Source organism: Ciconia boyciana, chromosome 3 (assembly GCF_034638445.1).
Source record: "Ciconia boyciana chromosome 3, ASM3463844v1, whole genome shotgun sequence".
NCBI classification, from domain to species: Eukaryota; Metazoa; Chordata; class Aves; order Ciconiiformes; family Ciconiidae; genus Ciconia; species Ciconia boyciana.
The window spans coordinates 110916570-110941456 of NC_132936.1; the positions used below are offsets into that span (position 1 = coordinate 110916570).

At 40.7% G+C, this 24887-nt stretch overlaps 1 protein-coding gene and 4 non-coding genes across 6 annotated transcripts; all 5 read right to left on the reverse strand.

Moving 5' to 3' along the window:
* WDR43 (WD repeat domain 43) lies at nucleotides 1–24880 on the reverse strand. Of its 2 annotated transcripts, none has more exons than XM_072857094.1 (18): nucleotides 24598–24880; nucleotides 19815–19949; nucleotides 18055–18176; nucleotides 12850–12970; nucleotides 11480–11619; nucleotides 10867–10969; nucleotides 9716–9780; nucleotides 9174–9345; nucleotides 8607–8693; nucleotides 6618–6749; nucleotides 6027–6164; nucleotides 5088–5174; nucleotides 3666–3697; nucleotides 2762–2825; nucleotides 1742–1855; nucleotides 1222–1291; nucleotides 536–591; nucleotides 1–441 (listed from the first exon to the last, which is right to left on the reverse strand). In XM_072857094.1, exons 1-18 carry the CDS (start codon nucleotides 24826–24828, stop codon nucleotides 322–324), a joined length of 1989 nt encoding a protein of 662 aa, XP_072713195.1. In that variant the 5' UTR covers nucleotides 24829–24880; the 3' UTR covers nucleotides 1–321. The 2 variants fall into 2 exon arrangements, with proteins under 2 accessions (XP_072713195.1, XP_072713196.1); XM_072857095.1 differs by lacking the exon at nucleotides 24598–24880 and adding an exon at nucleotides 23743–23841.
* LOC140650413 (small nucleolar RNA SNORD53/SNORD92) lies at nucleotides 7730–7808 on the reverse strand. The gene has a single exon (XR_012041980.1). It is a non-coding gene; the product is annotated as a small nucleolar RNA SNORD53/SNORD92 (small nucleolar RNA).
* LOC140650416 (small nucleolar RNA SNORD53/SNORD92) lies at nucleotides 11275–11358 on the reverse strand. Its single transcript, XR_012041983.1, has one exon. It is a non-coding gene; the product is annotated as a small nucleolar RNA SNORD53/SNORD92 (small nucleolar RNA).
* On the reverse strand, nucleotides 12623–12707 carry LOC140650415 (small nucleolar RNA SNORD53/SNORD92). Its single transcript, XR_012041982.1, has one exon. It is a non-coding gene; the product is annotated as a small nucleolar RNA SNORD53/SNORD92 (small nucleolar RNA).
* On the reverse strand, nucleotides 17541–17617 carry LOC140650414 (small nucleolar RNA SNORD53/SNORD92). Its single transcript, XR_012041981.1, has one exon. It is a non-coding gene; the product is annotated as a small nucleolar RNA SNORD53/SNORD92 (small nucleolar RNA).
* Nucleotides 24881–24887: the final 7 nt, after the last annotated feature.

Consider the following 24887-nt stretch of genomic DNA (forward strand, 5'->3'; position numbering starts at 1 on the left):
CAAGTTTACCACACAAACAGCGGTGGCAGATTTATTTCACTTGAGATACAAATGCATGTCCACATGACAGGCATAATCTGACCATGAGGTGGAAGAAATGTTTCTATAAGTAAGCGCAGGGAAATAGGGCGAGAGAAGGCTGGCATGGTTAAACATTCTGGATTCAGAAATGCACAGTGCCCCACATGTGCCTCTGCACACAGGCCGTGCATGAGTCTGCACTCCCTATATGCAAATATGGCATCTTTCAGCAAGATGATCCAGAATTAAAGAGTTTGGTGGCCCACTTGTTTAAACTGTTAAAACTATTCTTTCGTGCCATTATTCTTCTTCACTTTCATTTTCTGGTTCCAAATCAGAATCACCATTGATTTCCTTTTCAACAGTCATATCTTGTTCATCAGATTGCTCCTCTTTTTCTTCATCTTCATCCCAGTTTTCCTGGGGAAAAAATAAACAGGAATGTTTGAACCTTTGACAGTCACACAATTTCTGTTGAAGCAAATGGGAGAAGATCTGATCCAACTCCACTTACATCAGAGTCTTTATCTGCAATCATCTCATCATCTGAGCCTTCCTCCTCTGAGGATTCTGCAAAGAGAAAAAAATCCCTCAGTCTGGATAACAGACTTTAAAATTTCATTGTGCAAACAAAGCCCAACCCCACATGCTGCTAAGTCTCCAAACTTATTTCAATTCCAAAACTAATTCTAGCTGAAGATTAGGTTGTTCAACATTAGTTAGGAACAAGTCAATTCCATTACAATTGTACAGTATGAAGCTGCAGTAGATAAAAAAGGCCAAATTAGAAGTGTACGTGCACACACAGTGACATCAACTACCTTGACATCCTGCTGACTCAAACGTAAAAGTGCCTTGAATGTATCTACCTTAGCAGAAGGGAAGCTAACACTAGAAATCCGAGGTTGCCAGTTAAGTTAAGCAGCATACTGAACTTCCAATTAACTGATTCCTTAATTTGTGAAGCAGGGATGGGAGGGAATGAAAGGAAATAAAAGGAGGAGAAAGAAGGAAGGAACAACCAACTACAAGATGCCTGCATTGTTAACCACTGACTTTCCTGCCATGGACTTCCCACAGAAACTCTCTACTTGCACAGTGTACACTAATAGATAAGCACAGGAACACGATGAACAGCCATCAAGTAATGGCTGTTATGTGAATTCAGGAGCTGAGCTACACCTAGCATACAACACTTACCATCCTCATATACCAGCTTCGCAGTCTGATTAACCTCAGCTACATCCTGAACTGTTTCCGATGCTGCAACCTGAATGGAATTTGCAGATTAGCTTTAGATGCAATCATATATTCCAACCTTAAAAGTCAACAAAACTTGTAACAATGTAAATGAAGTCTACATCGAGTTTAACACAGATTACTTCATTTATAGTAGTAGTTTAACAGCCAAACAAGTGTGAAGGACAAAGTAAAATTTTAGAGGCATCTGCTCTGAAGTGGCCCAGTACCTCCTATTTATTCCCCTTTAAAACTCTACAGGTTAGTAGACACATTTGGCAGGAAAAAGCATGTAACACTTCCAGTGAGCACGGACTGACTAGATAGCCAATTAAGTGTGCTGCTTTGAGCATTATCAGCGTAGCTGTACAGCAGTTGTATTAAGTCCCCAATGACAGGTCCCATCAGATGTAATCACAACAGGAGGTCAAGTCTGCAAACAATAGTTCTACACATCCCATGTTATTTAGTTGGAACTCACCTGGGTGACAAGAATGAAGAGTCTTCCATGCAGACGGGAAAGCTTTTGCAAAGTTTTTACTCTGCTCTCCATTAACTGGTATAGCATTCCCAGCTGAGGAATAAGGTCTGGCAACTTGGGAGAAGAGAATGATGAAGAAAAATGAAGATGTTGACCAACACATCCCAAATGTCTTATTTTTAAATTTTTAAACTACCTTTGTACACTTAGGGCAAGCAATCCTTGCTCACATTATTCTAGACAGAAGGGAGAGCTGAAGGTTCACAGAAACCACCTGCAGCCTGATCAATTAACAGTTAGCCATGTTTAGAAACACACCTACTTTCAAAACATGGCAATTCTTACACCACTTTTCCTTTCCACAGTCACTGCCGTAAGCAGGTGTCGAAGCACTAGTTGGAAAGCTGTGTGAATGGGAACTGAATATACACCAGTGTACGAATGCAGCCTCAGCAACATGTGCACGTTCTGATGCACACCAATCCTATAATAAATGGGAGAAAGGACTAACAGTGCCAAAATGCCTTTTTCTTAACTGAGCAAGAGTGCTTTATCCATCACTTGTAAGGCAAGGCTGGACTTGCCTTACAACCCAGAAGCTATATTACTTACTCCCCTGCCAACTTTGGCACACCTTTACCCTATAAATCTAGCCATGCCCAAGATAGTCTCAAGATGAGCATTACAACAGCAAGGCAAACTTAGTTCTGTAAGATTTAGCAACACAGGCTAGATTACTCTTTGACAGTAGCTTTGTTCCCTAACTCTCACAGGTATGACATAACTTATCTTGGTTTGACTTTGGGATGACTATAATTATGTCATGAACGACTAAAACAATTTATAACCAATGTGCAGCAATTCGGCAAAAGTGGCAGAAGTATAGCCCTCTGTACATTGATTTGGGCACTGCCATATGTGGAGAGCAGGAGACAGATTCCTGAAGGAAGAGCATACATATATTTAAGCATTTAAATCAAGTTTTAGGTATGTGCATTAGCATTAATGCAAAATACTCACTGTGGAAAGGTAGGATGCATGTAGAGTAAACACAGACTTCAGCCATCGAACCATTAGTGAGGCACTGGAAAAGAAAAATAAATTATATCGAATTGATACTGGCTGAGAAACACCCATTTCACATTCTCAATGCTAAGCAGATCTATAGAAAGTACTCCTCTTTCATTACATAAAAAGATAAATGCAGATGGAAATATAACGGTTTGGCTATCCAGATGAGATACCTATGTAAGTTATTTGTTAAGAAAAGAACAGACATTTAAGTGAGGGATTAAAACTAGACATACTCAGGCGTCTCTGTTTCTGACACCTTTTATAGAAGGTTTCAATGAATAAAAGACCAAAGCATGCTACTTCTTTCTCCACCTACAATAAGGGAATTTTTATTTAAAAAACCAAAACCCAAACTGCACAATTAATGACAGCTAGTCTCAGCAAAGCTATCCTTATAGCAATGTAACAAGATTGCGGGGGGGGTGGGGGGGGTGGGGGGGATGATGACACAGGAAGAGCTGGTTTTGTTATTAATTAAACACAACACCAGGAGATGTCTAAATATATTTGATAATTAAACCAAACAAGGTATACATCTGATAGTTATTTTATCTTACATATTGATCAGGTCTGCAATGTCAATATTCTGGGACTTCAGGTACCTTCTCACGGTTATATGCTTATTTCAGGTATCCTTTTCCCTTTTTAATTCCACTTCAGCCATCCTGACAAAGCACTGCCTTAATAAAAGCTCCTCTTTGCACCCACAATCAGGTGAGAATTTTTACCTCAAGGTGCTGCAGTTTAATTACAGTTACTATGGAAAGCAATCACATAGGTGGAGGGAGGGACCATAACACACACACTAGAAAAGTTTCAGGTGAATGAAACTAGTTGAGTTGTCTCTTACCTGTATGGGTTGCCCTGCAACCTCTTCGTAAGCTAAAAGGACAAAAATAGTCAGCAATAAGTAACAAACACATAATGAGTTTAAAAACCCAACATTACATCCATGTGACAGCCCAAATATTGGAGCAGAAAGATCTCCGGGCATGTGAAGTTTGCTAGGATTAACCATTGCCAGGGTCCAGAATATGACATTGCTGGCTCTACCATCCTGTACGCAGACTGTTAACTTGCAGAAGCTGAGTTTCATTATTACAATAAAACCAGAACTCTTAACAGGCAATATATCCAGTGAAACTTAAAGTTGGCAGGAATAAGTAGAAGGAAATCCCTTTGTTTATGTCTCTCTGTATCTGCTTAGTAGAGCAGCTGTTACAAGGTGGACAAGTTGGGGAGACAAGTGAAGGTAAAGGCTATTTCTCCAGAGCTTGAGATTTGTTCTGTGAAGACAGTTACGTGAAGATCTGTCCATCCACTGAGATTACATAGTCAACACTTGCACTTAGATTCTCTGACAAAGGTCCTACAGAAGAAACGCTGCATCTCATTAACATAAGTCTAAGGAGGTGTCACAACACATGCTTAAAGGAACATTCAAAACCAGGCCATCTGCATAATTCAGTTAAGATTAGTACAAGTAAAAATTAAATCTTACTTGCGGCCAGCACGTTAAAATACAAGAGAAATCTAACCATTAACTTACATTACAGAATGTTATTCACACAAGAGCAACTAATCAATGTTCAGTTCAAACAAAGTAATGTCTAGATAAGGCTAATCATTAAAATATTTCTGTCCAAATACAGATTTTGTTTAATATCACTGAATAAGCAGTTCAGAAGCCAAATCCCTTTAAAAATTATTACTAAGTGATGTCGCAAAGCTTAAATATAGCAACTGGGCTTCTGAGCTATCTTCAAAAGAGGAAAGAAATTGCCCCTCGGTTTCCAAGTGCTATCTAAACTCACTGCTGTAAGTATGTATTCTATTTTTCTTTCTCTCAATTGAGAATCTAGCATATTTATGCTCATATAACTTGCTCTGGCTAGCACTGCTATTTTCATGTTTCAAATTATCATCCATTTTAATAGTTTAAAAGAAGATGTAATGGTAATTGCCACGGACTAAACAAGCTTTAGCTTAACCTCTTGCTTTTCTTTTTCCCACATAATAATTTAAGATAATAGTACATGATCTAATGCTCGTCCTAGCTTTGACCAGTGGCACTTTGTCCTTTGGTTAAGCTTCAGCCAGAGAAGATAAGAATGTATCAGAGATAAATTAAGAAGAATTTCTGTCCTGTAAAACTACCAAACCAATTTCATTGGTTAAAAAAAAAAAAAGAGACATATCCTGGATTTTCCCCAGGTAGAATGCAAACCAAATGTGGCTTGTATAACAGTACAAGAAACGCAGTCTCTCCTACCTCATGCAGCAGTGGAATGACAGCATGTATAGGCATTCTGGCTACTGTGTTCTTTATTACATTTTCCTTTCTTGTGTTAAGCACTCTCTGTTAAAATAGAAAAATATGATCAGAAAATCATTCAGTTTTAACATGTGTATGAGCAATGAGCACAATCAAAAATTCCTGGCTTTAAATCTCTTTTTCTACTCCACTACCTTTATATGCTAAGATGAAGATAATGAGTAAAAGAAGATTCACTATGAAAAGGACTTCAATTTTTCAAGTCAGCTACAACTAACAAAATAAGACATTTGATTAACCCATCTAAAACAATCTAGCATTGCCTCTAGCCCACCCACCCCATGTTAGAAACAAAGCATCACAGGCATATTAAAATTTCCCTTGCTATTTTCTGTGCTTGACTTCTGTAAATAAATGCCTTTCACCAGTATCTGTGACGAGTAATTTCTATTCAGTATCAAATTCTTCAGATTTCATTTCCCTGCCCCAGAACTATCATTTCCTCCTAGTCCAAGTGCAACAGTAAGCTTTCCAAGTGAAACTGTTGTCATCAATGCATTTTTCAAATAGTATCTACTTGGAAAGCACACACTGAGGAGGAGACTAAGTACAGAATATGCTCCAGCTCAAGCTAAAGGGAAGATGGCTGCATTAGTAACATCACTTGTAAAACATCTGAACTGTGACATAACAAATTTATCATAAACAGAAGCGCCTCAACGTTCATGGACTGACTCAGAAAGCAAGGTAGATAACAACAAAAAGTAATACCGCTAATATAATTTATAGTACCACTGCCTTGAGCAGCAAATCAGCAAAAAGCAGCTGGGAGAAACAACGGGTTCTTGACTGTTCAGCCTCCCCGGCTTTCAGGAAGGTTCCCCACAAGTCTCAGCGAATAGATTAAACAGCATACAATGATCTTGTAATACTTACATTTAAGATTTCTGCATCATTGCTTTCCAAGCCCTGAACCAAAAGTACCGCAAAGCTATCTGTTTGTGGAAGGCCACCTGGAGTTTTTACTTTGCTCACATCAATATCCAATGCTTCTAGGCGCTCTTCAATGCTTTCCTGCAGGTAAACAAGGGCAGTGCTGTTTCAGTGCAGTTTCTCAGAAACATCAGCTGAAAGCAAAGTACCTAGCCTAAAGCATTCCCTCCGATTCTGGTGGAAAATAACACCAATTTTGCATATTCTTTTAAATGTACTGACAGAGAATAGCCTGAGAAAAGAAGAGAAGATGAAGTTTGACTGAAAAGCAGTAATATACCTTAGCACAGAGTGACAGACACAAGCATGTGACAAAGTTCTGCAGGAACATGGCAAAACTACGGGCAAGGCACACAGGGCTTGAATGAGGAAAAGGTTTTGAGCAGAGGGAAGTCTCTTTCATACAAAAAGATATCATTAACTGTGCTTCCATGCCAAACAAAGCAAGTTCAAGTTCACCTAAAGAAGTTATAACGATGGTTTGTGATTCTAGTTTCTCCATTATTGCTGTGTTTAAAAGAGGAAGCACTTTACCTCTATCTCTCCCGGTTTCCTCTTGTTTTTCTTTTTCTCCTTTCCCGAGGATGGAGTTTTGACAGCTGTACTATGTCCTGGAATGCCAGGCACTAGAACTTTGGTGTCCGAGTTCACAACAGGTGTCTTTACCTAGTAGACAGAAATAACCACATCTGCATGAATTGCTAGTATCTTGAGCATTCTTCCAATTTAAAAAATTGATTTTATTCTGAGCCACTCACATACACAGTAAAACCAGTCTGCCACAACCCATTTTCTTGACATGTATATTAGGAAAATCCTACATTTTTAAGAGCAATTAATAACCTCAAGCAAGAGTCAAATAGTTTTCATAATTAACTAAAACAACGGTCTCTTTGGAATCACCTGTGAATCATTTTTCTTACAAGCTTGTTCCATAACACTCATCGAACTAAGTGTTTGTATCCAACAACAAGTACTTGGATGTTTGCTAGCAATAGATACCATGTGTACTAATAGTCAGGCCCATAAACAGCATGCAGATTAATTCAGCTTCCACTGAAAGGTAAGAACTGATCACTAATAGCAGCACACTGTAACAGTAAAAGGTAGTTACTAGTCACTTCAATTCCACCGATTTTCTTCTAGGGATTGCTCAGATGCAGAATGCAGTAGTCTGAATTAGACTATAATCACGACAAACAGAGCAACCTTAGATTATACCAAACAAGCTATGGTATCCATCTTCAATGAACACAAAGGAGATCAAATTTTAAAGGCAATATATTTAATAACCAAGTGCTCCCCTGACCCACAGAGGATGTAAGGGAGTATGCCACTTCCAGAGTATCAGGAATGCTACCTGCTACTTCCAGAACACTTCTTTAACCACAGCGCTTCTGTGCAGGCCTCTTTTTGAAGTACCTGCCCAAACCTCTGTACTTGCGGGAGCCCTGCTGGGTGTCCACTGAAGTGATACAAATATAATCTACTACAGTGAGCAAAGCAACTTCCATATGCTGTGTGTAAACATCAAAAAATTTGATTTTGTGCCCCAAGAATGTTACTGTAGAACAGCAATGGTGTTAAAATGGTGTTAATATCCCCTTTCCTCCCCACACTAATCACTGACCTTCTCCCCACAAGGCATGCTCAGACAGCCAAGAGAAATGCGTCTTCACTGGAATTCAGCAAAAAGCGAAACCAAGGTGGGTATCATCACCGCATGCCAGGGAGTTCCTACACCGCTCACTGCATTTCAGCTCTGCTACCCACAAGCTCCAGGACTGAGGAATCAGCACAAAACCCCGCCTGGCTGATGGAACACCAGATCCAGTAGGTAACTTGAAGGTTAGAAAAACAGCGCTGTCTGCTCACTTCACTGATACAGCAAGCGTTACAAATCTTCAAGGCCTTGAATATGCACACTGATTAAGAACTTCATGGCCTGTCTCTAAAACCCCAGGGGATCCTGCACGAGAGAAAACGGTGGCAAGTGGCCTCAGTGGACACTGCTGCCATCTAAGTGTCAAGCTCACATTCCCAGGTGCCATATCCCTGTGAGTAGGAACACATTAAGGCCACCTCAAGAAAGAGCCAAAAGGACATGCCCTTTAGGGCTCCATTACATTTTATTTAGAGTCTAAAACAAAGCCATCCCAATTTCACCCCAAACCATCAGGGTCAAAGAGGCTGTACAAACTGACAGAGTCTAGGGGAAGGACAGGTCTCAAGCAGAAAAGAAACCACCAGCCAGTCCTGTCTATCAAGCAGACCCGCTGAGAACAGGACTTGCTATGAGCTACAGAAGGGTAACTGTGTGTGAAAGCATACTAGGACACACAGCAGCCATGAAGCACACTTTACCCACACCTGCCGGAGTGCTACGGACATCTGGAGCTACCACTGCAGCTCTGAGCAGGTCCATCCAGAAATCCAATCTCATTTTAAGAGAGAGCAGTGAATTCTACCACTTCCAAAGCAAAAGAGGAGGAGCAACAAAATCGCATTTCACGCAAAGCTCACCTTTGTTAGAGCAACATCTGTTTTAAGTGACAACACTTTCTGGATGTCCCTTATCAAACATATGTGGGATTCAGTCGTGTTCAAAGACTAGAAGGACAGGAACAAAACCAGTTAATATATTTGAGTTTCACCCCTGTGGTTCATTACGCTACTGAAAGATGAGAACAAATTCCAGAGGTATAAAGTACAATGAACTTTTTTCACTCTATAACAGCAGCTGCTTTACACATCTGCCTTTTGTTACCAGATCTGTATGCTCTCCAAAGAAGCTCACACTGGTAAACTGAAACAGTATTAAAAACAGTTTCAATGGCCCAACTCAGTAACAGCTGAAATGGCAAGAAACAGCCAGCAATAACATCAAGTTGTATTTTAATTGAAAGAATGGAAGAATACAAATCACCTTTCAAAACAGCTCAGGGGCAACAGTCATAGCTCCCAGAAAAGGGGGACGGCATAAGCTTTGTCTTGTTATACAATTTCAAAAAAGTAAAAATTCCCTCCAACTGAGAGCAGTATGCAGTCCATATTACAAAATCCAAAACCTCTCCATTAAGTTTTACATACCACTTTCTCTATGATGGGCTGTAAGGTGTTCCCATACACAAGCAGCAGAGACTGTTTGTCTGCGCAAAACGCAGCTGCTAGAATAGGGACTGGTTTTGGTGTGGAGTCCCCATCGTTTCCAGGCGTTGCTATCTGGATAGTACAGTTTGATGTTAAGGGTTTTTTGCAATAACTGAAAAAAAAGGAATGAAAGAATTCCAAGAGGTTTAGCTTAAACACTTCAACATCTTGCACATCTAAGCACCTTTCATTAGCAAGTCCTCAGCAAACTCAGCCAGTTTACGCCTTTTACAGATGGCTAAAATGAGGTACAGACACACAAAATCTTGGCTAAAGCAACACTTAATATCAAAGTGCAGCACAGCCCCCAGCAAGTAAGTTCTCCAAAAATGTGTCCAGTAACCCAAGACAAAGAACCAGCTGGAACCTGGTTTGTGAACAGATACAAGAGCTTAAAGACAGCAGCATGACAAGACTGAACTTCACCTTACAGTAATCCCGGACCTTTCCCAAAGACACCCTCAGGATTATTACTAACTTACCCGTTTAAGATATGTTCAAATAAATGCAACTGCCCATCTCTGCACACAACTGCTAACTTCACAGGCTGAAAGAAGGAACAGTAAAAGATTTTAATTAGCTCAAAGGACAAACCTCCCATAAGTACAGGACATCAAGAGACAGTTGCATGGTTACGATTTGACTTTTTTCAGTAACTAAATGCATTAAAGATATAACTAAATCCGTAAGGAAGACCAAAGGCACTAACATCTCAGGAACATGTAGTACAACTATTAGGAGACAAAAAGATAACTCATAACTGTACTTTAGCACTACTGATATATCCAAATTTGAATAGTTTGGACAGTAGCAGACATATGTGATCATAAGCAGCAATGTTCCAAAAATATGGTACCCAACACGTCTAGAGGCACAGGTCTACAAAGGCACTGGAACTGTAAATACACTTAGAGGAAAGAAACTGAGGTGAGTGCTCTGAGCAATTAAATGACGGGTGTACATTACAGAATACTCTTATCTCCAACACATGCAGTAAGAGGGCACAACTGGAAACATTAGAAAATTTAGCATGAAATACTGTTTTTAGAAAGGAATCTAAAGACTGCAGGAGAAAAATGTTTTAAATAATTACTGAAACAGTTTGTGAACATGTTTCACATGCAGACATTTTTCATAAGACAACTACTCTGAAAGACTTGTACTTGCTGAAATTGAGAGGCTTGGGGAATGCACGCTGCTACTTTAACTCATTAAAGGCTAGTTAATCCAAAATGCAGTTACACTGCCAAAGCCACCTGAGATCAGAAAAAACAGGACCATACCCAAACTGCATTTTTAGAAAGAACTTTTTTTGGTTTATGATGCCAAGTTCTAACACCCATTTTGATTACTAACTTGTTCTAAATATGTCTAACTGACATTTCTGCCATCACAAGTAAAATTTCTGAAGAAAACACTGAATGCACTTAGCAGCTTTGAGTATTTCAAACTATCAGCTTTATAAATGCACCTGTAATAAATACCCTTACACCTGTGAATTGGCATTCAGATCTCATCTCTGCATAACCAAAGCCAAATACTAACCAAGCTTCTTTCTTCACACCCTTAAAAGGAAACTGATGTGACAATTGAAAATTGTTGAACATATTTGGTTACAAACTATTGGTCCTACCTCTTCTTTTACTTCTGATACAGTCAGGTCAATAAAAGTTGGTTCATCTGTTACTGTGAAAGACATCACCGCATTCTTTTCTTTCCTATCTGATCTGATCTGCCTGGAAGACACAAACAGTACACACTATTTACCGTAGCACAAACAGCACCCTCTGCACCTGAAAAGCATTATAAAGCCTATAAATCATCAGCAACTGTGGTAGTACCTATCCCATCCAAAATACTCACGCTCTAACTTCAGCTTTCAGCTTAGAAAGTGTTCTAAATTCCAAGTGCAAAGTAACTCCCAACTCCTAATTTAGCAAGAAAACTTAGCATAAACCTTACAGCAAGTACAAAAAACAAGGAAGCCTATTACACAGTATGTTCTTGGCATACATCAGCAATCCAAATGGCAACTGGAAGCATGCTCAGACACAGCCAAGGAAATTCACATCTTCATTCAACAATCAGTGAGTTGCAAGCACCATTTAAGAGGTCATCACTGCATTTCTCCAGAGCGTCCCTTCTGCTTAACCTTCTGTTTAATCACAGAGTTCAGAACATACTTGTTGAGTCTATCCTCAATACCGATCATAACCAAAGTTACAAATTATGAAAACCTTACATACCATACACTCAGTAATCGGTCATGTATAGCTCCAGATAAGAAATAAAGCCCCGTAATTCCATCAAAGGGCTTATTTTCATTCATAGGTTTCACTGTGGTAAACATTAATGATGACACTGACGTAGCATGGCCTGTGAAATGCTAAAAGAAAGAAAAAAAAAGAATCTTTCAATGATTGCCATAAGCAGTCACATGGCAAAAATTAAAACATCAGTTAACAAAGAGCGTTACGAAAGATTCAAGCGTTACTAAGTCAACAAGGACATTTCAGTGATATTTTTTTTTTTTACTAGTGATCAGCTTCCTTGCATTTCTGTATTTCAAGGAAACTTTTTCTGACCCTCCAGATATTTATCAGAATTTTAAAAGTTAAATGGGGAATCAAAGGCAAATTCACTGGGATTAAGTCCATGCAAAAGAAATCACATCCACCTGTACTGCTGGTACTGTCAGAAAGTACTTTGTCTTTTCTTTTTTTTTCCCCCCACACACAATTTTACACTTCAACTTCTACAATGAAACTAGATTCATATTTTCGTTCTCGACTGTAAGATGAACGCACAGGTCTGCTGACACACTAAGGCTGTTCAACCCCACCCCACCCCGCCCCACCACCCCCACCCCAAAAAAATCGGTTCTTCAATCTGCTTTTGTAAATAGTGGTTTTGGTCATCAATGGATGCAGACATACACAGTAGTTGCCATGTGCCAGCAATGCCACAGTAACAGCACATGTGTACACACTTACCTGACAGCAAGTACCAGGAAATTCAGACTAGCTGCATCCTGTCTGCTAGCAGGCAAGAGCACATGACTGCATTTACGGAAGAGCTAAAACATGGTAATTTGCTCATGTCTGAGCCCTGCTCAGGGAACAACGAGGGTTTTGCTCCTATGCCTTCCAATTGTTTCAACAGCAAAACTGGTAATGCCACCAGTTACATAAAGTTTAGCAAAGGAACCTGAAGGTTGTAAGGAGGGACTCATAATAAAAGTCAGGGGAGCTCATGCACAAACCCATGCCAGCAGTAACTAATACCGTGGTGAACTGAATTCTCCTGCTAGAAGGGTATCAGAAAGGGACCCAGCGAAAAAGAACAGCATCCATCTTTCTGCTACAGGCTTGAGAAAGGGTGCTGGTAGCATGCTCAGACACAGCCAAGGAATTTAATGTCCTCATTCAACTCTCAGCCAGTTGAAACCACCAGTTGAGGGTATCATCACAGCAACAGCTTCCAGCAATCCCAAAACTGCCAATTGTCTCCTCAGACCAAATGAAATTTTCAGATGTCCTATCAGGAAACACTAGATACATAATGTCACCACTCAAGAAGGATATTTTTTTGCATCTAGTTTAACAAAGTTACTTACTCTGTAGACTTCTTTGGTCTCCAGGTCCCACAGTTTTATAGTTCTACCGGCTGACAGCAGCATTTTCCCATCTGGACTGATGCATAGAGAGGTGACACTGCTATTGTCGCCTTTCCACTTGCTAGAATTTGGATGGAGGGTTTTTGTACAAAGGGAGAAAGACGAAGAAATAGAAAAAACAGTATTAATGAGCATAATCTCAAAATCCACATCAACCATGCTGGAAAATTTAAGGCAAAAATGGTTTAAAAAAAATAATAATTTAAGTAGTCAAAGACGAGGTCAAAGCTATTCTGTTTCTGCTCCTCTCCTTCAAATTAGTTTACACAAAAATACAGCAACTCAAAAACACAAAGCTATGTAATACTAAATAACTGTTGACTTTTTTTAATATTTGCCTATTCTCTTCTGAATTCCTCTCTCGAAGTTCTCTACTACTCAAAATAGGGTAGGAGGAGCCATACCAAGACTTCTCTTTGCACCGTAATCCAAAAATCTTACACCAACCCATTCAGAAAGGTCTTCTCAACACTAAAATTCAGAGTTTCAAGGCCCATTCGGTTCCTGTCCCTCCTCCCAAGTCTGTCAATGACGCTGACAATAATAAACTTCACCTTAAAGGTCTATCGTTCAAAGCACTATTTAAAAAAAAAAAAAAAGATGCTGTCATTAAAAGCTTGCATCTGCTTTGAAGGAGTCTGAGTACTACACATTTCTTGCAGGACAAAATTGCAAGGAAAGCATTAACACAAACCCTTTACAGATAGGAAGTACCCTGCAACCCATCACATTCTGATTGTAAACAGCTGCTCTGGAAATACTTCCAGATAACTTTCACATGCCCAAGCAGCGCCTCTCCTGTCTTCCAAAACAGAGGTCATTTACTGTATCACTTCTGATGAGGTTTCATAGAAGCTGAAAGTTTTACTGCCTACAAACTTGACAAACAACATTACACCTTACAGAGCATATGACAAGATTTTGTATTCCCTTCAAGAAGAAGGTCAGGACTAAGAATTTCAAACCATTTAATAATGTAAACCCAAGAAGGTATTTTAAAATGTACTAAAAAGAATAGTCTAAACTAGACTGCAGAATATAAAACACAGCAAAAATCCGTCAGTTTTTACTTTGGATACTCTTTATATAATTTGAAAGGAAAGAGTTTTAAACAGGATATCATGAAACAAGAAGCTGCATAAGGAGATGTACAGAATGCCTCTGAGTATTCAGGGTATTTAAGACATGAAAAAGCTACAAACAGAGAAACAAGAAGTCATCCAGAATATTTTAGACTACCTCTGTCCAACACCTTGTCTTGCCTCTTCAAAAATTCGCTCTTCCCCAACAGCTTGTCCCTCTGCCAGAGGTTTCAATGTGTGCTGCACAGACCTCCTGAAGTGGTTCTATAGACTACTTCTACAGTAATTACAAAAGTCAAGCCTAAAGCCATGTCGTTTCCATTCCCTATCTAGCAGTCCATACTTCTATAGGAAAATGTCTAGAAGCCTGCAAATCAAAAGAAGTTGCTCCTGGGGTAGGGAAGTGTTCAATCACCCTGAATTCTCTGTGGGATACATAAGGATTCATTTCCAGATCCTGACAAATGTTAAAGAATGCAGGCAATCTCACATGTACATTGGGCATGAGCAATTATTTTGGATAATTTGCTCCTTTCTAGTCTCATCAATTTAGGTAAAATTTTAGAGAATTGTTTTCTTCTCCTCTTTCCAATGTCATTTACCTTAGGTATGACTCGTAATATCATCAGAGAAAAAAAATCAGGTAAAAAGCATGATATTATATTGCTGGTGTACTTTTAATGTATACACTCCAGGAATTATTTTTTTGTTGCCATCTTCAAAATTAAAGAATACAATGCCTCTAATTATCTTTTATAACCACAGCCCCCCAAAAAGCAGCAGTATGGTACAGGGGCAGAGGGAAACACCCAAGATGAAGCATGACAGGAAAAATTCTCACATTTCCTGAGAAAGCAGCGTGACTGGGACCCATCTCAAGTACCTGTACATGAACACACACGCTATGGGATACAAACAGGGTGAATTAGATATCCACGGGCAGTTTCAGAGCTTTGATCTCACTGGGAACACAGACAAACAGTGGGATAGCTTGCAAGACAGCAGTGCTGCAATAAATGGACCTTTAGGAAGGCACTTCAGCAAGGACATGCCAGGAAGGCAAAAGGGAGAGAGGTTTCTCCACACAAAAGGGTAGCATGAATGCACGGAGCTTTCCTTTGAAACAGGCAAAGGGCCAGTAGAGAACTTACAAGTAAGTATGAGAAGAAACCAATAAGGGTGATGTGGTGGGCATCTGCTACAGATTGTCTGACTAAAAAAGAAATAGGTAAATCTTCATAATCCCATGCGCTGGTTCTTCTAAGGGGCTTTAAGCACCCGAGCAACTGCTGGAAGGGCAGCATCGGAGGGCACAAGTAGACCCAGAGATTGCTGGCAAGTGCTGATGGTTGATGACAACCTCCAGATATAGCAACCACAAGACAATGGATTTAAAGACCCTAGGAAAAACGAGCAAGATAAACAGCAGAATGACAACCCTGGACTTCAGAAGAGCAGACTGCAACTTATTCAGAGAACTGATTGACAGGATCCCACTGGAGGCTGCCGTGAAGGGCAAAAGGGCCCAGGAAAGCTGGTTGCTCTTCCAGGATAACCTCCTCAAAGCAAAAGAATGGTCCATTACAATGAGCAGAAGATCACTAGGTATTGCAGAAGGCTGACTTGGCCAAATGGGTAACTCCTGACTCAACTCAAAAACACAAAAAAGAAGTATAGAGAAGGTGAAAGTGGGGACAGGTTACACAGAGGAATATAAAAATATTGTCCAGGCATGCAGGGACAGAATTAGCCAAAGTTCAGCTGGTGTTCAAAGCAGCAGGGAATATGAAGGCCAATAAAAGGACATCTACATACAGCACATCAGCAACAGTAAGATGATGACTGAGGAAAGTGTGGGCCTGCTGCTGAATGGTGTAGGGACCCATTCAGTACACAGAAAAGGCCAAAGCACTGAAAAGCAAAGGCTCTCAGGCCTCCCATGTTCCCAAATCCTAGTGCCAGATTCAGAGGGAGCAAAGCACTCCCCATAGTAGAGGGAGATCAAATTAGGGATCACAACAGCAAATCCAACACATGCAGCTCCTTAAGACTGGATGGGATGCATCCAAAAGTGCTGAGGCCAGTGTTATTACAAGACCACACTATCATTTTGAGTGGCCACATAGCTCAGGAGAAATTTCTAATGACTGGAAAGGAGAAAAAAAAAAAAAAAAAGAGACAAAATGTGTCCACAAGAAGGAGAATCCAGGAAACAACAGGGAAGGTTATATAACAAATCCACCTGGAACCCATTTCCAGGGACACAAAGGTCAAAAAAGTGCCTAGGAACAGCCAGCATAGATTTACAAATGGCAAATCGTGCCTAAGCAACCCGATTGCCTTAGTAATGAGACAACTGTCTTGGTGGATGAGAGGAGAGCCAGGTATCCCATTTAACTTGACTTTAGCACGCTTTTGACAATGTCTCACATAGTATGCTTGCAGACAAATTGGAGATATATAGACTTAATGGATGGACTCTAAGGAGGGATAAGAACTGGCTGGATCACTGAGCTCAAACAGTTGTGATCACTGGTATGAAGTCCAGCTGGTGGACAGTTACTGGTGTCATTCCCTAAGGATATCTCAATACTGTTTAACATCCTCAGTAATTGCCCAGGTCTTCATTAATGATCTCAAAACGGGATACAATCTACACATAACAAGTTGACATTCAATACCAAATTAGGGAGAGCAGTTGATATGCTGGAGGGCAGGACTGCTACTCAGGGGCATCTCAGCAGGCTTGAGAAACAGGCTGTCAGAATCTCAAAGCTCAAAGGAAAAAATCCCAGTACAAGCTGGGGACAAATGGCTAGAAAGCAGCTTTGCAGAAAAGGAGCTTGTGGTCCTCACAGTCAAGTTGAACAAGAGTTAGCAGCAGGTCCTTGTGGCAATGAGATCAACTGCATACTGATTTGCATTAGCTGGAGTGTGGCCAACGGGTCAGGGAAAGTGATTCCTCTCCTCTGTGCAATACTTTTGAAACTCCATCCGAGCACTGTGTAGTACAAGAAAGTCATTGACATAGTGGAGTAAATCCAGTGGAGGGCCACGAAGGCGACTTAGAGACTAGAGCATCTAATGTAAGAGGAAAAGGTGAGGGAACTGGGTTTGTTCAACCCTAAGAAGAGAAGGCTAGAGGGAGATTTTACAGCCAACTTCTGCTACTTTACGTCAGGGTCTCAACTTAATACAATCTAAGGATGCATCTCCTTGCTAAGGAAATCAAAGAGGCTACTGTCGGTGGGCTCTCTGCAGTGCCCACATCATCTTCAACAAAACCAGTCGCACTACAGTAAGAATAACACAACAGTGGGAACTGTTACAAAAAAGAAACAACAGCATAAGAAAAGGGTCAAGGTGCCATCACTCACTAGGCTTTTACTGAAGTAAGATGACCAGGATCGTTAACAGAAATCTTGGTTTCTTCTTTTAAGTTTAAAAACAGTTTGACTTTATTACAAAAGAAACTAAATGCCTATACCAGACATCTTGTTACTCTGCACTAAGCTCTATTTTGCTCAACGGTACTTTAACAGTAGCAGCCTGCTCAGACAGCCAAGTGGAACTGTCCCCACTGCACGTCAGTAGTGAGCGAAACCAAGTGGGTATCATCATAGCAAGGCCCTTTGAGCAAAGCCAGGTAGATGCACATAATCAGTTTAACTGGGATGAGGTGTTCCAGTATCTGGTCCCCAATATTTCCAGGATTATTTTCTAGAATTTAGATTTTTCAGCATCACAGAAGTGACTGGAAGCCCAGGTCTCACTCAAAGTTAGCATGGAGGGACCCAAATCCCTCTCAGCGCAGTTACTCATTTAATCTAGTCTTTCCAATACACAGAGAAAGAAACCCAACCATGAGAATTACTCTTTTATCCCTTAACAAACCCACTTCCAATCTCAGGAAAATAACAGCCAACAGTCAATTCTGTACAGGGGGCATGAAGCCTGGCTAGCAGAGCACAGCATTTCCAACAGGGCCTCACTAAAACCTGCAAAGGAGGAAATGCACAAAAGCAAGCATCAATAAATGTGACCACAACCCGGCATCACTTACCACTTTACTTTGCAGGTCTGTGCGTTCCATTCCACAATGTGTTTGTCCTCTGAACAGCTATACAAGCAGCAGTTGTCCTGATGCCATCTCACACAGTTTACTCTGTTGTCATGACCGCCATCCTACAAAAGGTAGAAGAGGGTCAAGTCATTAATAAATGCAGAAGTCTTGACTACTGAGTCTTCCCCACACCAACAACGTGAACAAGCTGCCCTTTTGAGAACTAAATTCAAATCATTGGCAACTTGAAGAGAGGGTGTGGTTTTAAAGACCAATATACACATACAGTTATATAAGTTAAAGATATTTCATATTTTGATATGTACACATAAGTATTTGAATTCTTGTTCTAGCACTTCGGAGTTAACAAAAAAATTGTCCTGCCCACTATTTTTAAACACACAAACAAGGCTGTCTAACACTATGAAATTTGCTCAAAGGAAAGGCTAGCACAGATGTCTTGCTGATAGTCATCTAAGTGCCTGCTTGCTTAAGTATATTCAGAGATGAGTATCCTTCCCTTTGTACTCAGCATTCAAGAGTGAGCTATCATCAGATCAGAAGACCCTACAAAGGCTTATCATTCACCTCTCTTAACCACCAAAATCTCTGCAACTCACATATATACTTTCGTCATTTATGAAAATATTTCCTGAAGTTTGTAAAATTTCACTATTTGAATCGGCAACAGCCAGCTCAGACCACTCCCAAAAGCGTTGCTGCAAATCAGCTTTAAGCAAAACAAAATACATCCTAGCCAGACATTCTGTTCAGTAAGGGCAGCTAAAAGTGACGGCTCTTATTCTAGCAGGAATAATCTTTTAATTCAACCTATCTGGAAAAAAAAAAAAGTACTCACCAAATAACATTTGGTATCCTGCTCCTTTAGAAGAGCAGCCAGTGTTTTCAAACCAACTGAAACTGTAAATTTTAACCTGAAACTCTTTTATTTTGTTCATAGTTTTCAGGCTTAAATACAGCTTTTCCATAAAACAAGAGTTGATATTTGTTAGCTAGTGTCACTTGCATGTATCATGATTTTAAGAAGTCATTGCTTTCTCTTAATTCATGTACATTGATCGCCTACACACAACTAAGAGTTTAGAAGCGAAAGTAGACCCAAGTATCTCAAAGTATTGCATAGAGTCATTCATACAGATTTATTTTGCTTGTTATGTAACCCAAGACTAAAACCAAGGTACTTAGGAGTAAGAGGGAAGTTATCAATGCGAAGGGCAAACTTTGAAAACCACGTAGCTCATTCGAGAAAGATCATGTGCTGAGAGGGCTCAAAAGCTTCCACAAGGGAGGTAAATTTACATCCGTACAGAAGAGCCCATCAGCAGGACACCTTCCCAAGAGTCAATGAGTACTTCAATCCTGCCCTCCTCTCCCACAATACTGTGCAGGAACTGAGCGTACAACACTCCCACGGAGAACTTAACTCTCCAGTTAGGCATTTCATCATTACTGTTATTTTTAATGCAAAATAACAAATCCATGCACAATGTTAAGATAATGCATTAACTTCAAAACCAAGATTTCTCAACGTGTACATACTGCCAACAATAGAAAAAGCACCTGAAGATTCCCAAGCACCTGATTTACTGCACCTCTATTTATATACACAGCTATTAAGAAAAAAAAAAAACTTGAATAATTAGGTTAGTTTATTCCATTTTTGAGCAGCAGAAAGAACAGCATAAACGGACTGAAATCATCAGTATTCAGTGGCATGTGATGAAGAGTGTATTACTTACTAGCTTGCTCTGTAACTCTCCTTTTACTGTGCTGTACAACAAAATGCTACCAACTGCTGTACCAACAGCCAGGATATCTAACTGCTTGTCCACTTCTGCAACTTCAGACTTCCGTTTTTTCCTCTGGGGGCCATCCTGGAAAATCAAAAAAGTGAAAACGTGAAATTAATTAGTCTGACCAGCTACTCTCAGCATTAAAGCAGAGGGGAAAAAAAAACTTCTGTAAGTTTGAGACCCAGTCAGCCAGCACAAACTCTCCTAAGACATAAAATGAAGACACTGAAGTGTACATCAACCTAGAGACTCATCCTGTACCTCCATGTACAGGGTAACAAAGTTGCTATGAGTCACCTGCAAACATTTGGTGGAGGCCATTTTGCTAGCCTAGCGACCACATCCATGAGGGAAAAAGAACACATTTAAGTTTTTCACAGAGTTCGTGTCCCAGAGGCAGAGATAAAGATTAACACAATCAGAATACTTCATCCACAAAATGGAAATGCTTGATCAAGAATGATGTGTTTATTTTTTCTCAAAAGCTATTCAGAGAGCCTTGCAAATACTAAGTATTCATTATGCCTCTTAAAAAGAAAGCGCTACCCCACTCGGCAGAGGGAAGCAACCAGGACTCGAAGTTAAGTGTTCTGCCCAAGTCCTGGTGTCGGTACCAGAGGTCCTCCTATGATCAGGCAATTCTTAAGTTTTCACCCTCTTGCTTTGCAAGTGCTACCAACCACTTCAAGGAGGGATTTCACTTAATCTCTCTCAACCAAACACAGGTGAATGCAGCACATCACTGGGAAGGGGAGAAGGAATAAAACTGGTTCTTTAGCATGTGAAACTAAAATAAAAAAAGCAGAAGAAGCCAGTACATTTATTCTCACTGGGTTAATCCCACATAACTAATCACACACAAAAGAAAAAAGAAAAACTGTTCACGGACTTCAGAAGAAAAAAAATCATCCCTAATGCTACTGATTAGTTTTTAAATTGGACTTTGGTAAGTCTCCTTATATTTGTTACATCACAGCAAAGCATTCTCTCCAATTTAAAAAAAAAAAAAAAAATTATACACAAGCTAATGCTTCCTCTACACAACAGATATATTTGCACTGATGAGTAGCCAGAAGAAGCCAAAGGAGGCTCTGACAAAATGTGAGCAATCAGCTCTGTGCAAGCTCCATGTGGTACAGCCTATCTGTCATACAACAGACATCACACAGAGAATGTAAAGAATCTATACTCAGGCCAAGATATAATGTCAATCAGGATTTGGGAGTTTTCACCACAACTAAGGTTTAAAAGTTTAACAATGCAGAATAAATACTTTGGTTCTTTGAAGCGGGACTTTCTTTTTCTCTGTATTTAACACAGACAACACTTTCTGCAAGGACAAGTGTTTTGTTTTAGGCCAATAAATTCCAAAATGCTATATAAATACTTTTACATCAAAAGCAGTCTCTTGAGAAAAGAGATTATACTGGGTTTTTTGCAAGCATTTCTTTAGGCTTCATCTTTCCTGGGAAAGAATAGTATTTATAAAATATTACAAAAAGACAGGTGCTGAGAAACCATCACAGTCACAAAGCACAACCAAGTAAATCAACCAGGTTTTAAACAATATATGAGAAAAGACTCAACTAGTTAAACTTTTGGCAGCAATGCCAACTAAGCCATCTTGCAACTGCTGCCTGACATCCAAAGACAAGGGCCACACAGCCAGTGGAGATGCAAGTACAGTTTATGTGTTTTTTGGTACTTTTCAATCTCTTTATGTAGTTTTACTAACCACCCCACACACCCCCACTGCAAAGCAAAAACCACAATTAAGAACAGATTTTATTCTCTTCCCTTGCATAGATCTTTTAACTAAAATTTGTTCACCCTCCCTTTCAGTTTGTTATGGCCAATTTCCCTTGGAACAACCCAAAGGTACAACAAAATTCCCACTAAGATCCACAGTTATTTCCAGTGTCAAGAAGAAAGCTAGAGGCAGTGAAGGTTTTTCCAATTATTTTTTCACATGTATTTCTTTACTGACCACCCTGTATCAGCATTATTAGTTGGGGCATTTTGTCAGAAATTTTTGCATGAAAGAAATACCAATGGAAAATTCAGACACCTATTAATGTTGAAGATTATTTGAAAAAATGCTCCAAGAATGAAAAGTTAAAAAATTTAAAAAAAAAAAAAAAATCAAACTTCTCTACCCTGCATTAGATTACTACATAAACAGACTCTCAACTGCAGTAGAGACCCATGTGGGATTCACTTGTGGATCAGGGTCTTAAATGTAAGAGCACCCTGTTTTCATGGATAGGATAGGATAAGACAGGACAGAGGAGCTGAACTATACCAAGTATCGGTTTCCTTTTGATTTTTTTTCAGATTTATGGAATCTCAAGCTTATTTAGAAATCCTTCAACTTTGCCTGAAAAAGCAGTGTTTTAATTAGTAGAGATGGTTAAAAAGTTATTTGTGAAGGGACTGGGCACTTATTTTTCCATAATATTCTTACTTGAGTAGGTCAGCCACTGAGCCTTTTTTCTTTTTTTAAAAACAGAAATCGATCTCTGCTGCTCACATGTGAAGTAAAGCACTTAAAACACCAAAATGGGGGAAAGCCTAAAGAGTCTTGAGAGTTGAAGATGACAGAGCAGTTGCAGCTTGTTAGGAAGAAAGTGGAAGAAGGTATTTTGAAAGTCGGTGGTCCACATACTCTTGCAGAAGGCACCACTTCATGGAGCAGGACATGGCGAACATCACAAGCAGGAAGCACTGACACTACAAAAGCACGTGTGCAGGGAACATCCCAGTAAGCCACCACTGCATCAGCAATTCCAGGGCCTGCAGCTCAAAACTTAATTTCTAATATTCCCCTGTAACACATGGCCTTCATTAACATGGCAGCAGTCCAAAACATACTTAGTTTAGGTGTAACTTGGCCAAACACCATTTATAGATATCTACTGGCACAGTTTTACTCCTGAACACCAGATACCAGTACTACCTAGACAGATGTCAACTCTCCAGGAATAAAAAAAGAAAAAAAAAACCTAAATAATGTCAGAAAAAACACATTCAATAAAATATATTTGGCAAAACCATCACAGCTTCAGTTCTTTAGTTCAGTCTAAGGACAAACCAATGAATTATAGAAGTTTATGGCATAACTATTCCAAGAAATGGGATTTTTTCCCGCTCCTCTTGAAAACGTACCAACTTTCAAGCAGTGGACAGCATTCAAACTACTGGAATAATTAGAAAGCACTGAGAGGTAGCCAAATGCTGTCTGATTAAGTCTGTTTTCCATACAACCCAGGTTAAATTGGAGCATCTGTGGGTTTTAGGGGTGGGTCTCTAGAAAAGGGTAAGTTTTTAAAAGCCACTCAGAAACCTCCTGTGCTTGACTTATGGCACCACAGCAGTGCACTATGTTCGCTTAAGTTTTATTTCACACAGGATGGATTAACTCCATTTTCACGTGCCAGTTTCAGTTTATTTAGGAGTGAAGAAGAACCTACACAGCCCTGCAATTAATGCATGCATCCTTTTTTCTTCAAAGTTACATGACAAATGAACAGGTTAAGGCCAATCTAAAACTAACCCTTTCTGCCACATTCTTCAAGTGTTTTGGGAGTTCTCAAAGTTCAGGGACTAAGCCATTCAACTGAGAAAAATGAGAAAATACCATCTTCCTTTGGCTCAGTAATCTGTGTGTCAAGCATTTTGAAATACCTCTTACGGTATTTCAAATAAACTAAATTGTTGATCTACCAAAACGCATTTTAAAAAGCCCTCCCTACTTCTTATAATAAAGGGGGTGGATTTCACATACTTTATCCAAGGAATACATTTTTTCTCAGGAAATGGTATGTTCTAGCTAAAAAAATAGGATTACTTCAACATAAAAAGAATGAAAAGGTACCTTACTGTATATATTCCAGATATTTTCAGGTCGAACGCTCACCTGAGGTGAAGTTAAATAAAACAAATTCAAAGTGGAGAACATCCCAGCCCTCCAATGTGTGCTCTGAATAAAGTTACTGAATACCTTCTTGCCGGATTCCTGAGCTCGGGAAGATGCGTCACAGACAGCATAGCAGCTTGCATGGAAATACTTCCAAGGGTAAGGAAGTGTGGAGAGATACTGCCTTTACTGGAATGTGAACTGTACATAAGCTAAGCGGACGCACAGCAGCAGACCTGCTCTGTAGCATCACCTTTCCAATTAAGGCGAGAGGTGCTTTGGAGTAACATACCTTGCTCTTTCAAGGAAGGCTTCTTCCATGCAGGTTATACGAAAGACAAACGATTTTACACAGTCAGTACTTCTGCTGATAACCCCTTTTTTTGTTTTTTAAAAAAAAAAAAAGTCTCCAGTGCTGCTTCCCCCACCAACACGTGAAATTAGCCTTGCGAAGAGCAACCCTGCGATGCTCCTCTGAGGAGTGCGGATTCCCCCCCGCACCCTCACCCCGGGGGACGTCACGCGTGGACATGCCCCAGGCACCGCGGGGGGGGGGGTGCCGTGGCTGAACCCTGCGGAGCTCCGGTCCTCCCCACGGGACCCTTATCCCGTTCCCCGCACCGGGACGCCGCGTCTCCGCTCCCCGGCCTGCCCGGCCACGCCGACCCCCGCCACATGGCGCCGGGAGGGCGGGGTGAAGCCGAGCGGGCCGCGGCCACGCGTCGAGGCTGCTCGGGGCGCCACCGTCCCCATCCTACTCCCTCCTTTTTCCCCGGTGTCCCCCCTCTCCCTTCCCTCACACACTGCCCGTACCTTGCTGGGGGGCGGGCGTCCCCCCGGTGGGGCCCAGGCCAGGCAAGTACAGGCAGCGCTGAGGTGGGCGGAGGGCACGTACTCGTGCTGCAAGCGGCTGTTCGCCGTCTCCCACACCCGCAGACGCCCATCCGAACTGGAGATGGCGAAGAAACGACGGTCGCGGGGGGAGAAAGCGCAAAGGGCCCGCGCCGCTGCTGCCGCCTCCCCGCCACACGCTGCTGCCGCCATGGCGCTCCTCGCCCGGCCCTCCGCGCCGGCGCATGCACCGGCCGCGTGCTCGCCCCGCG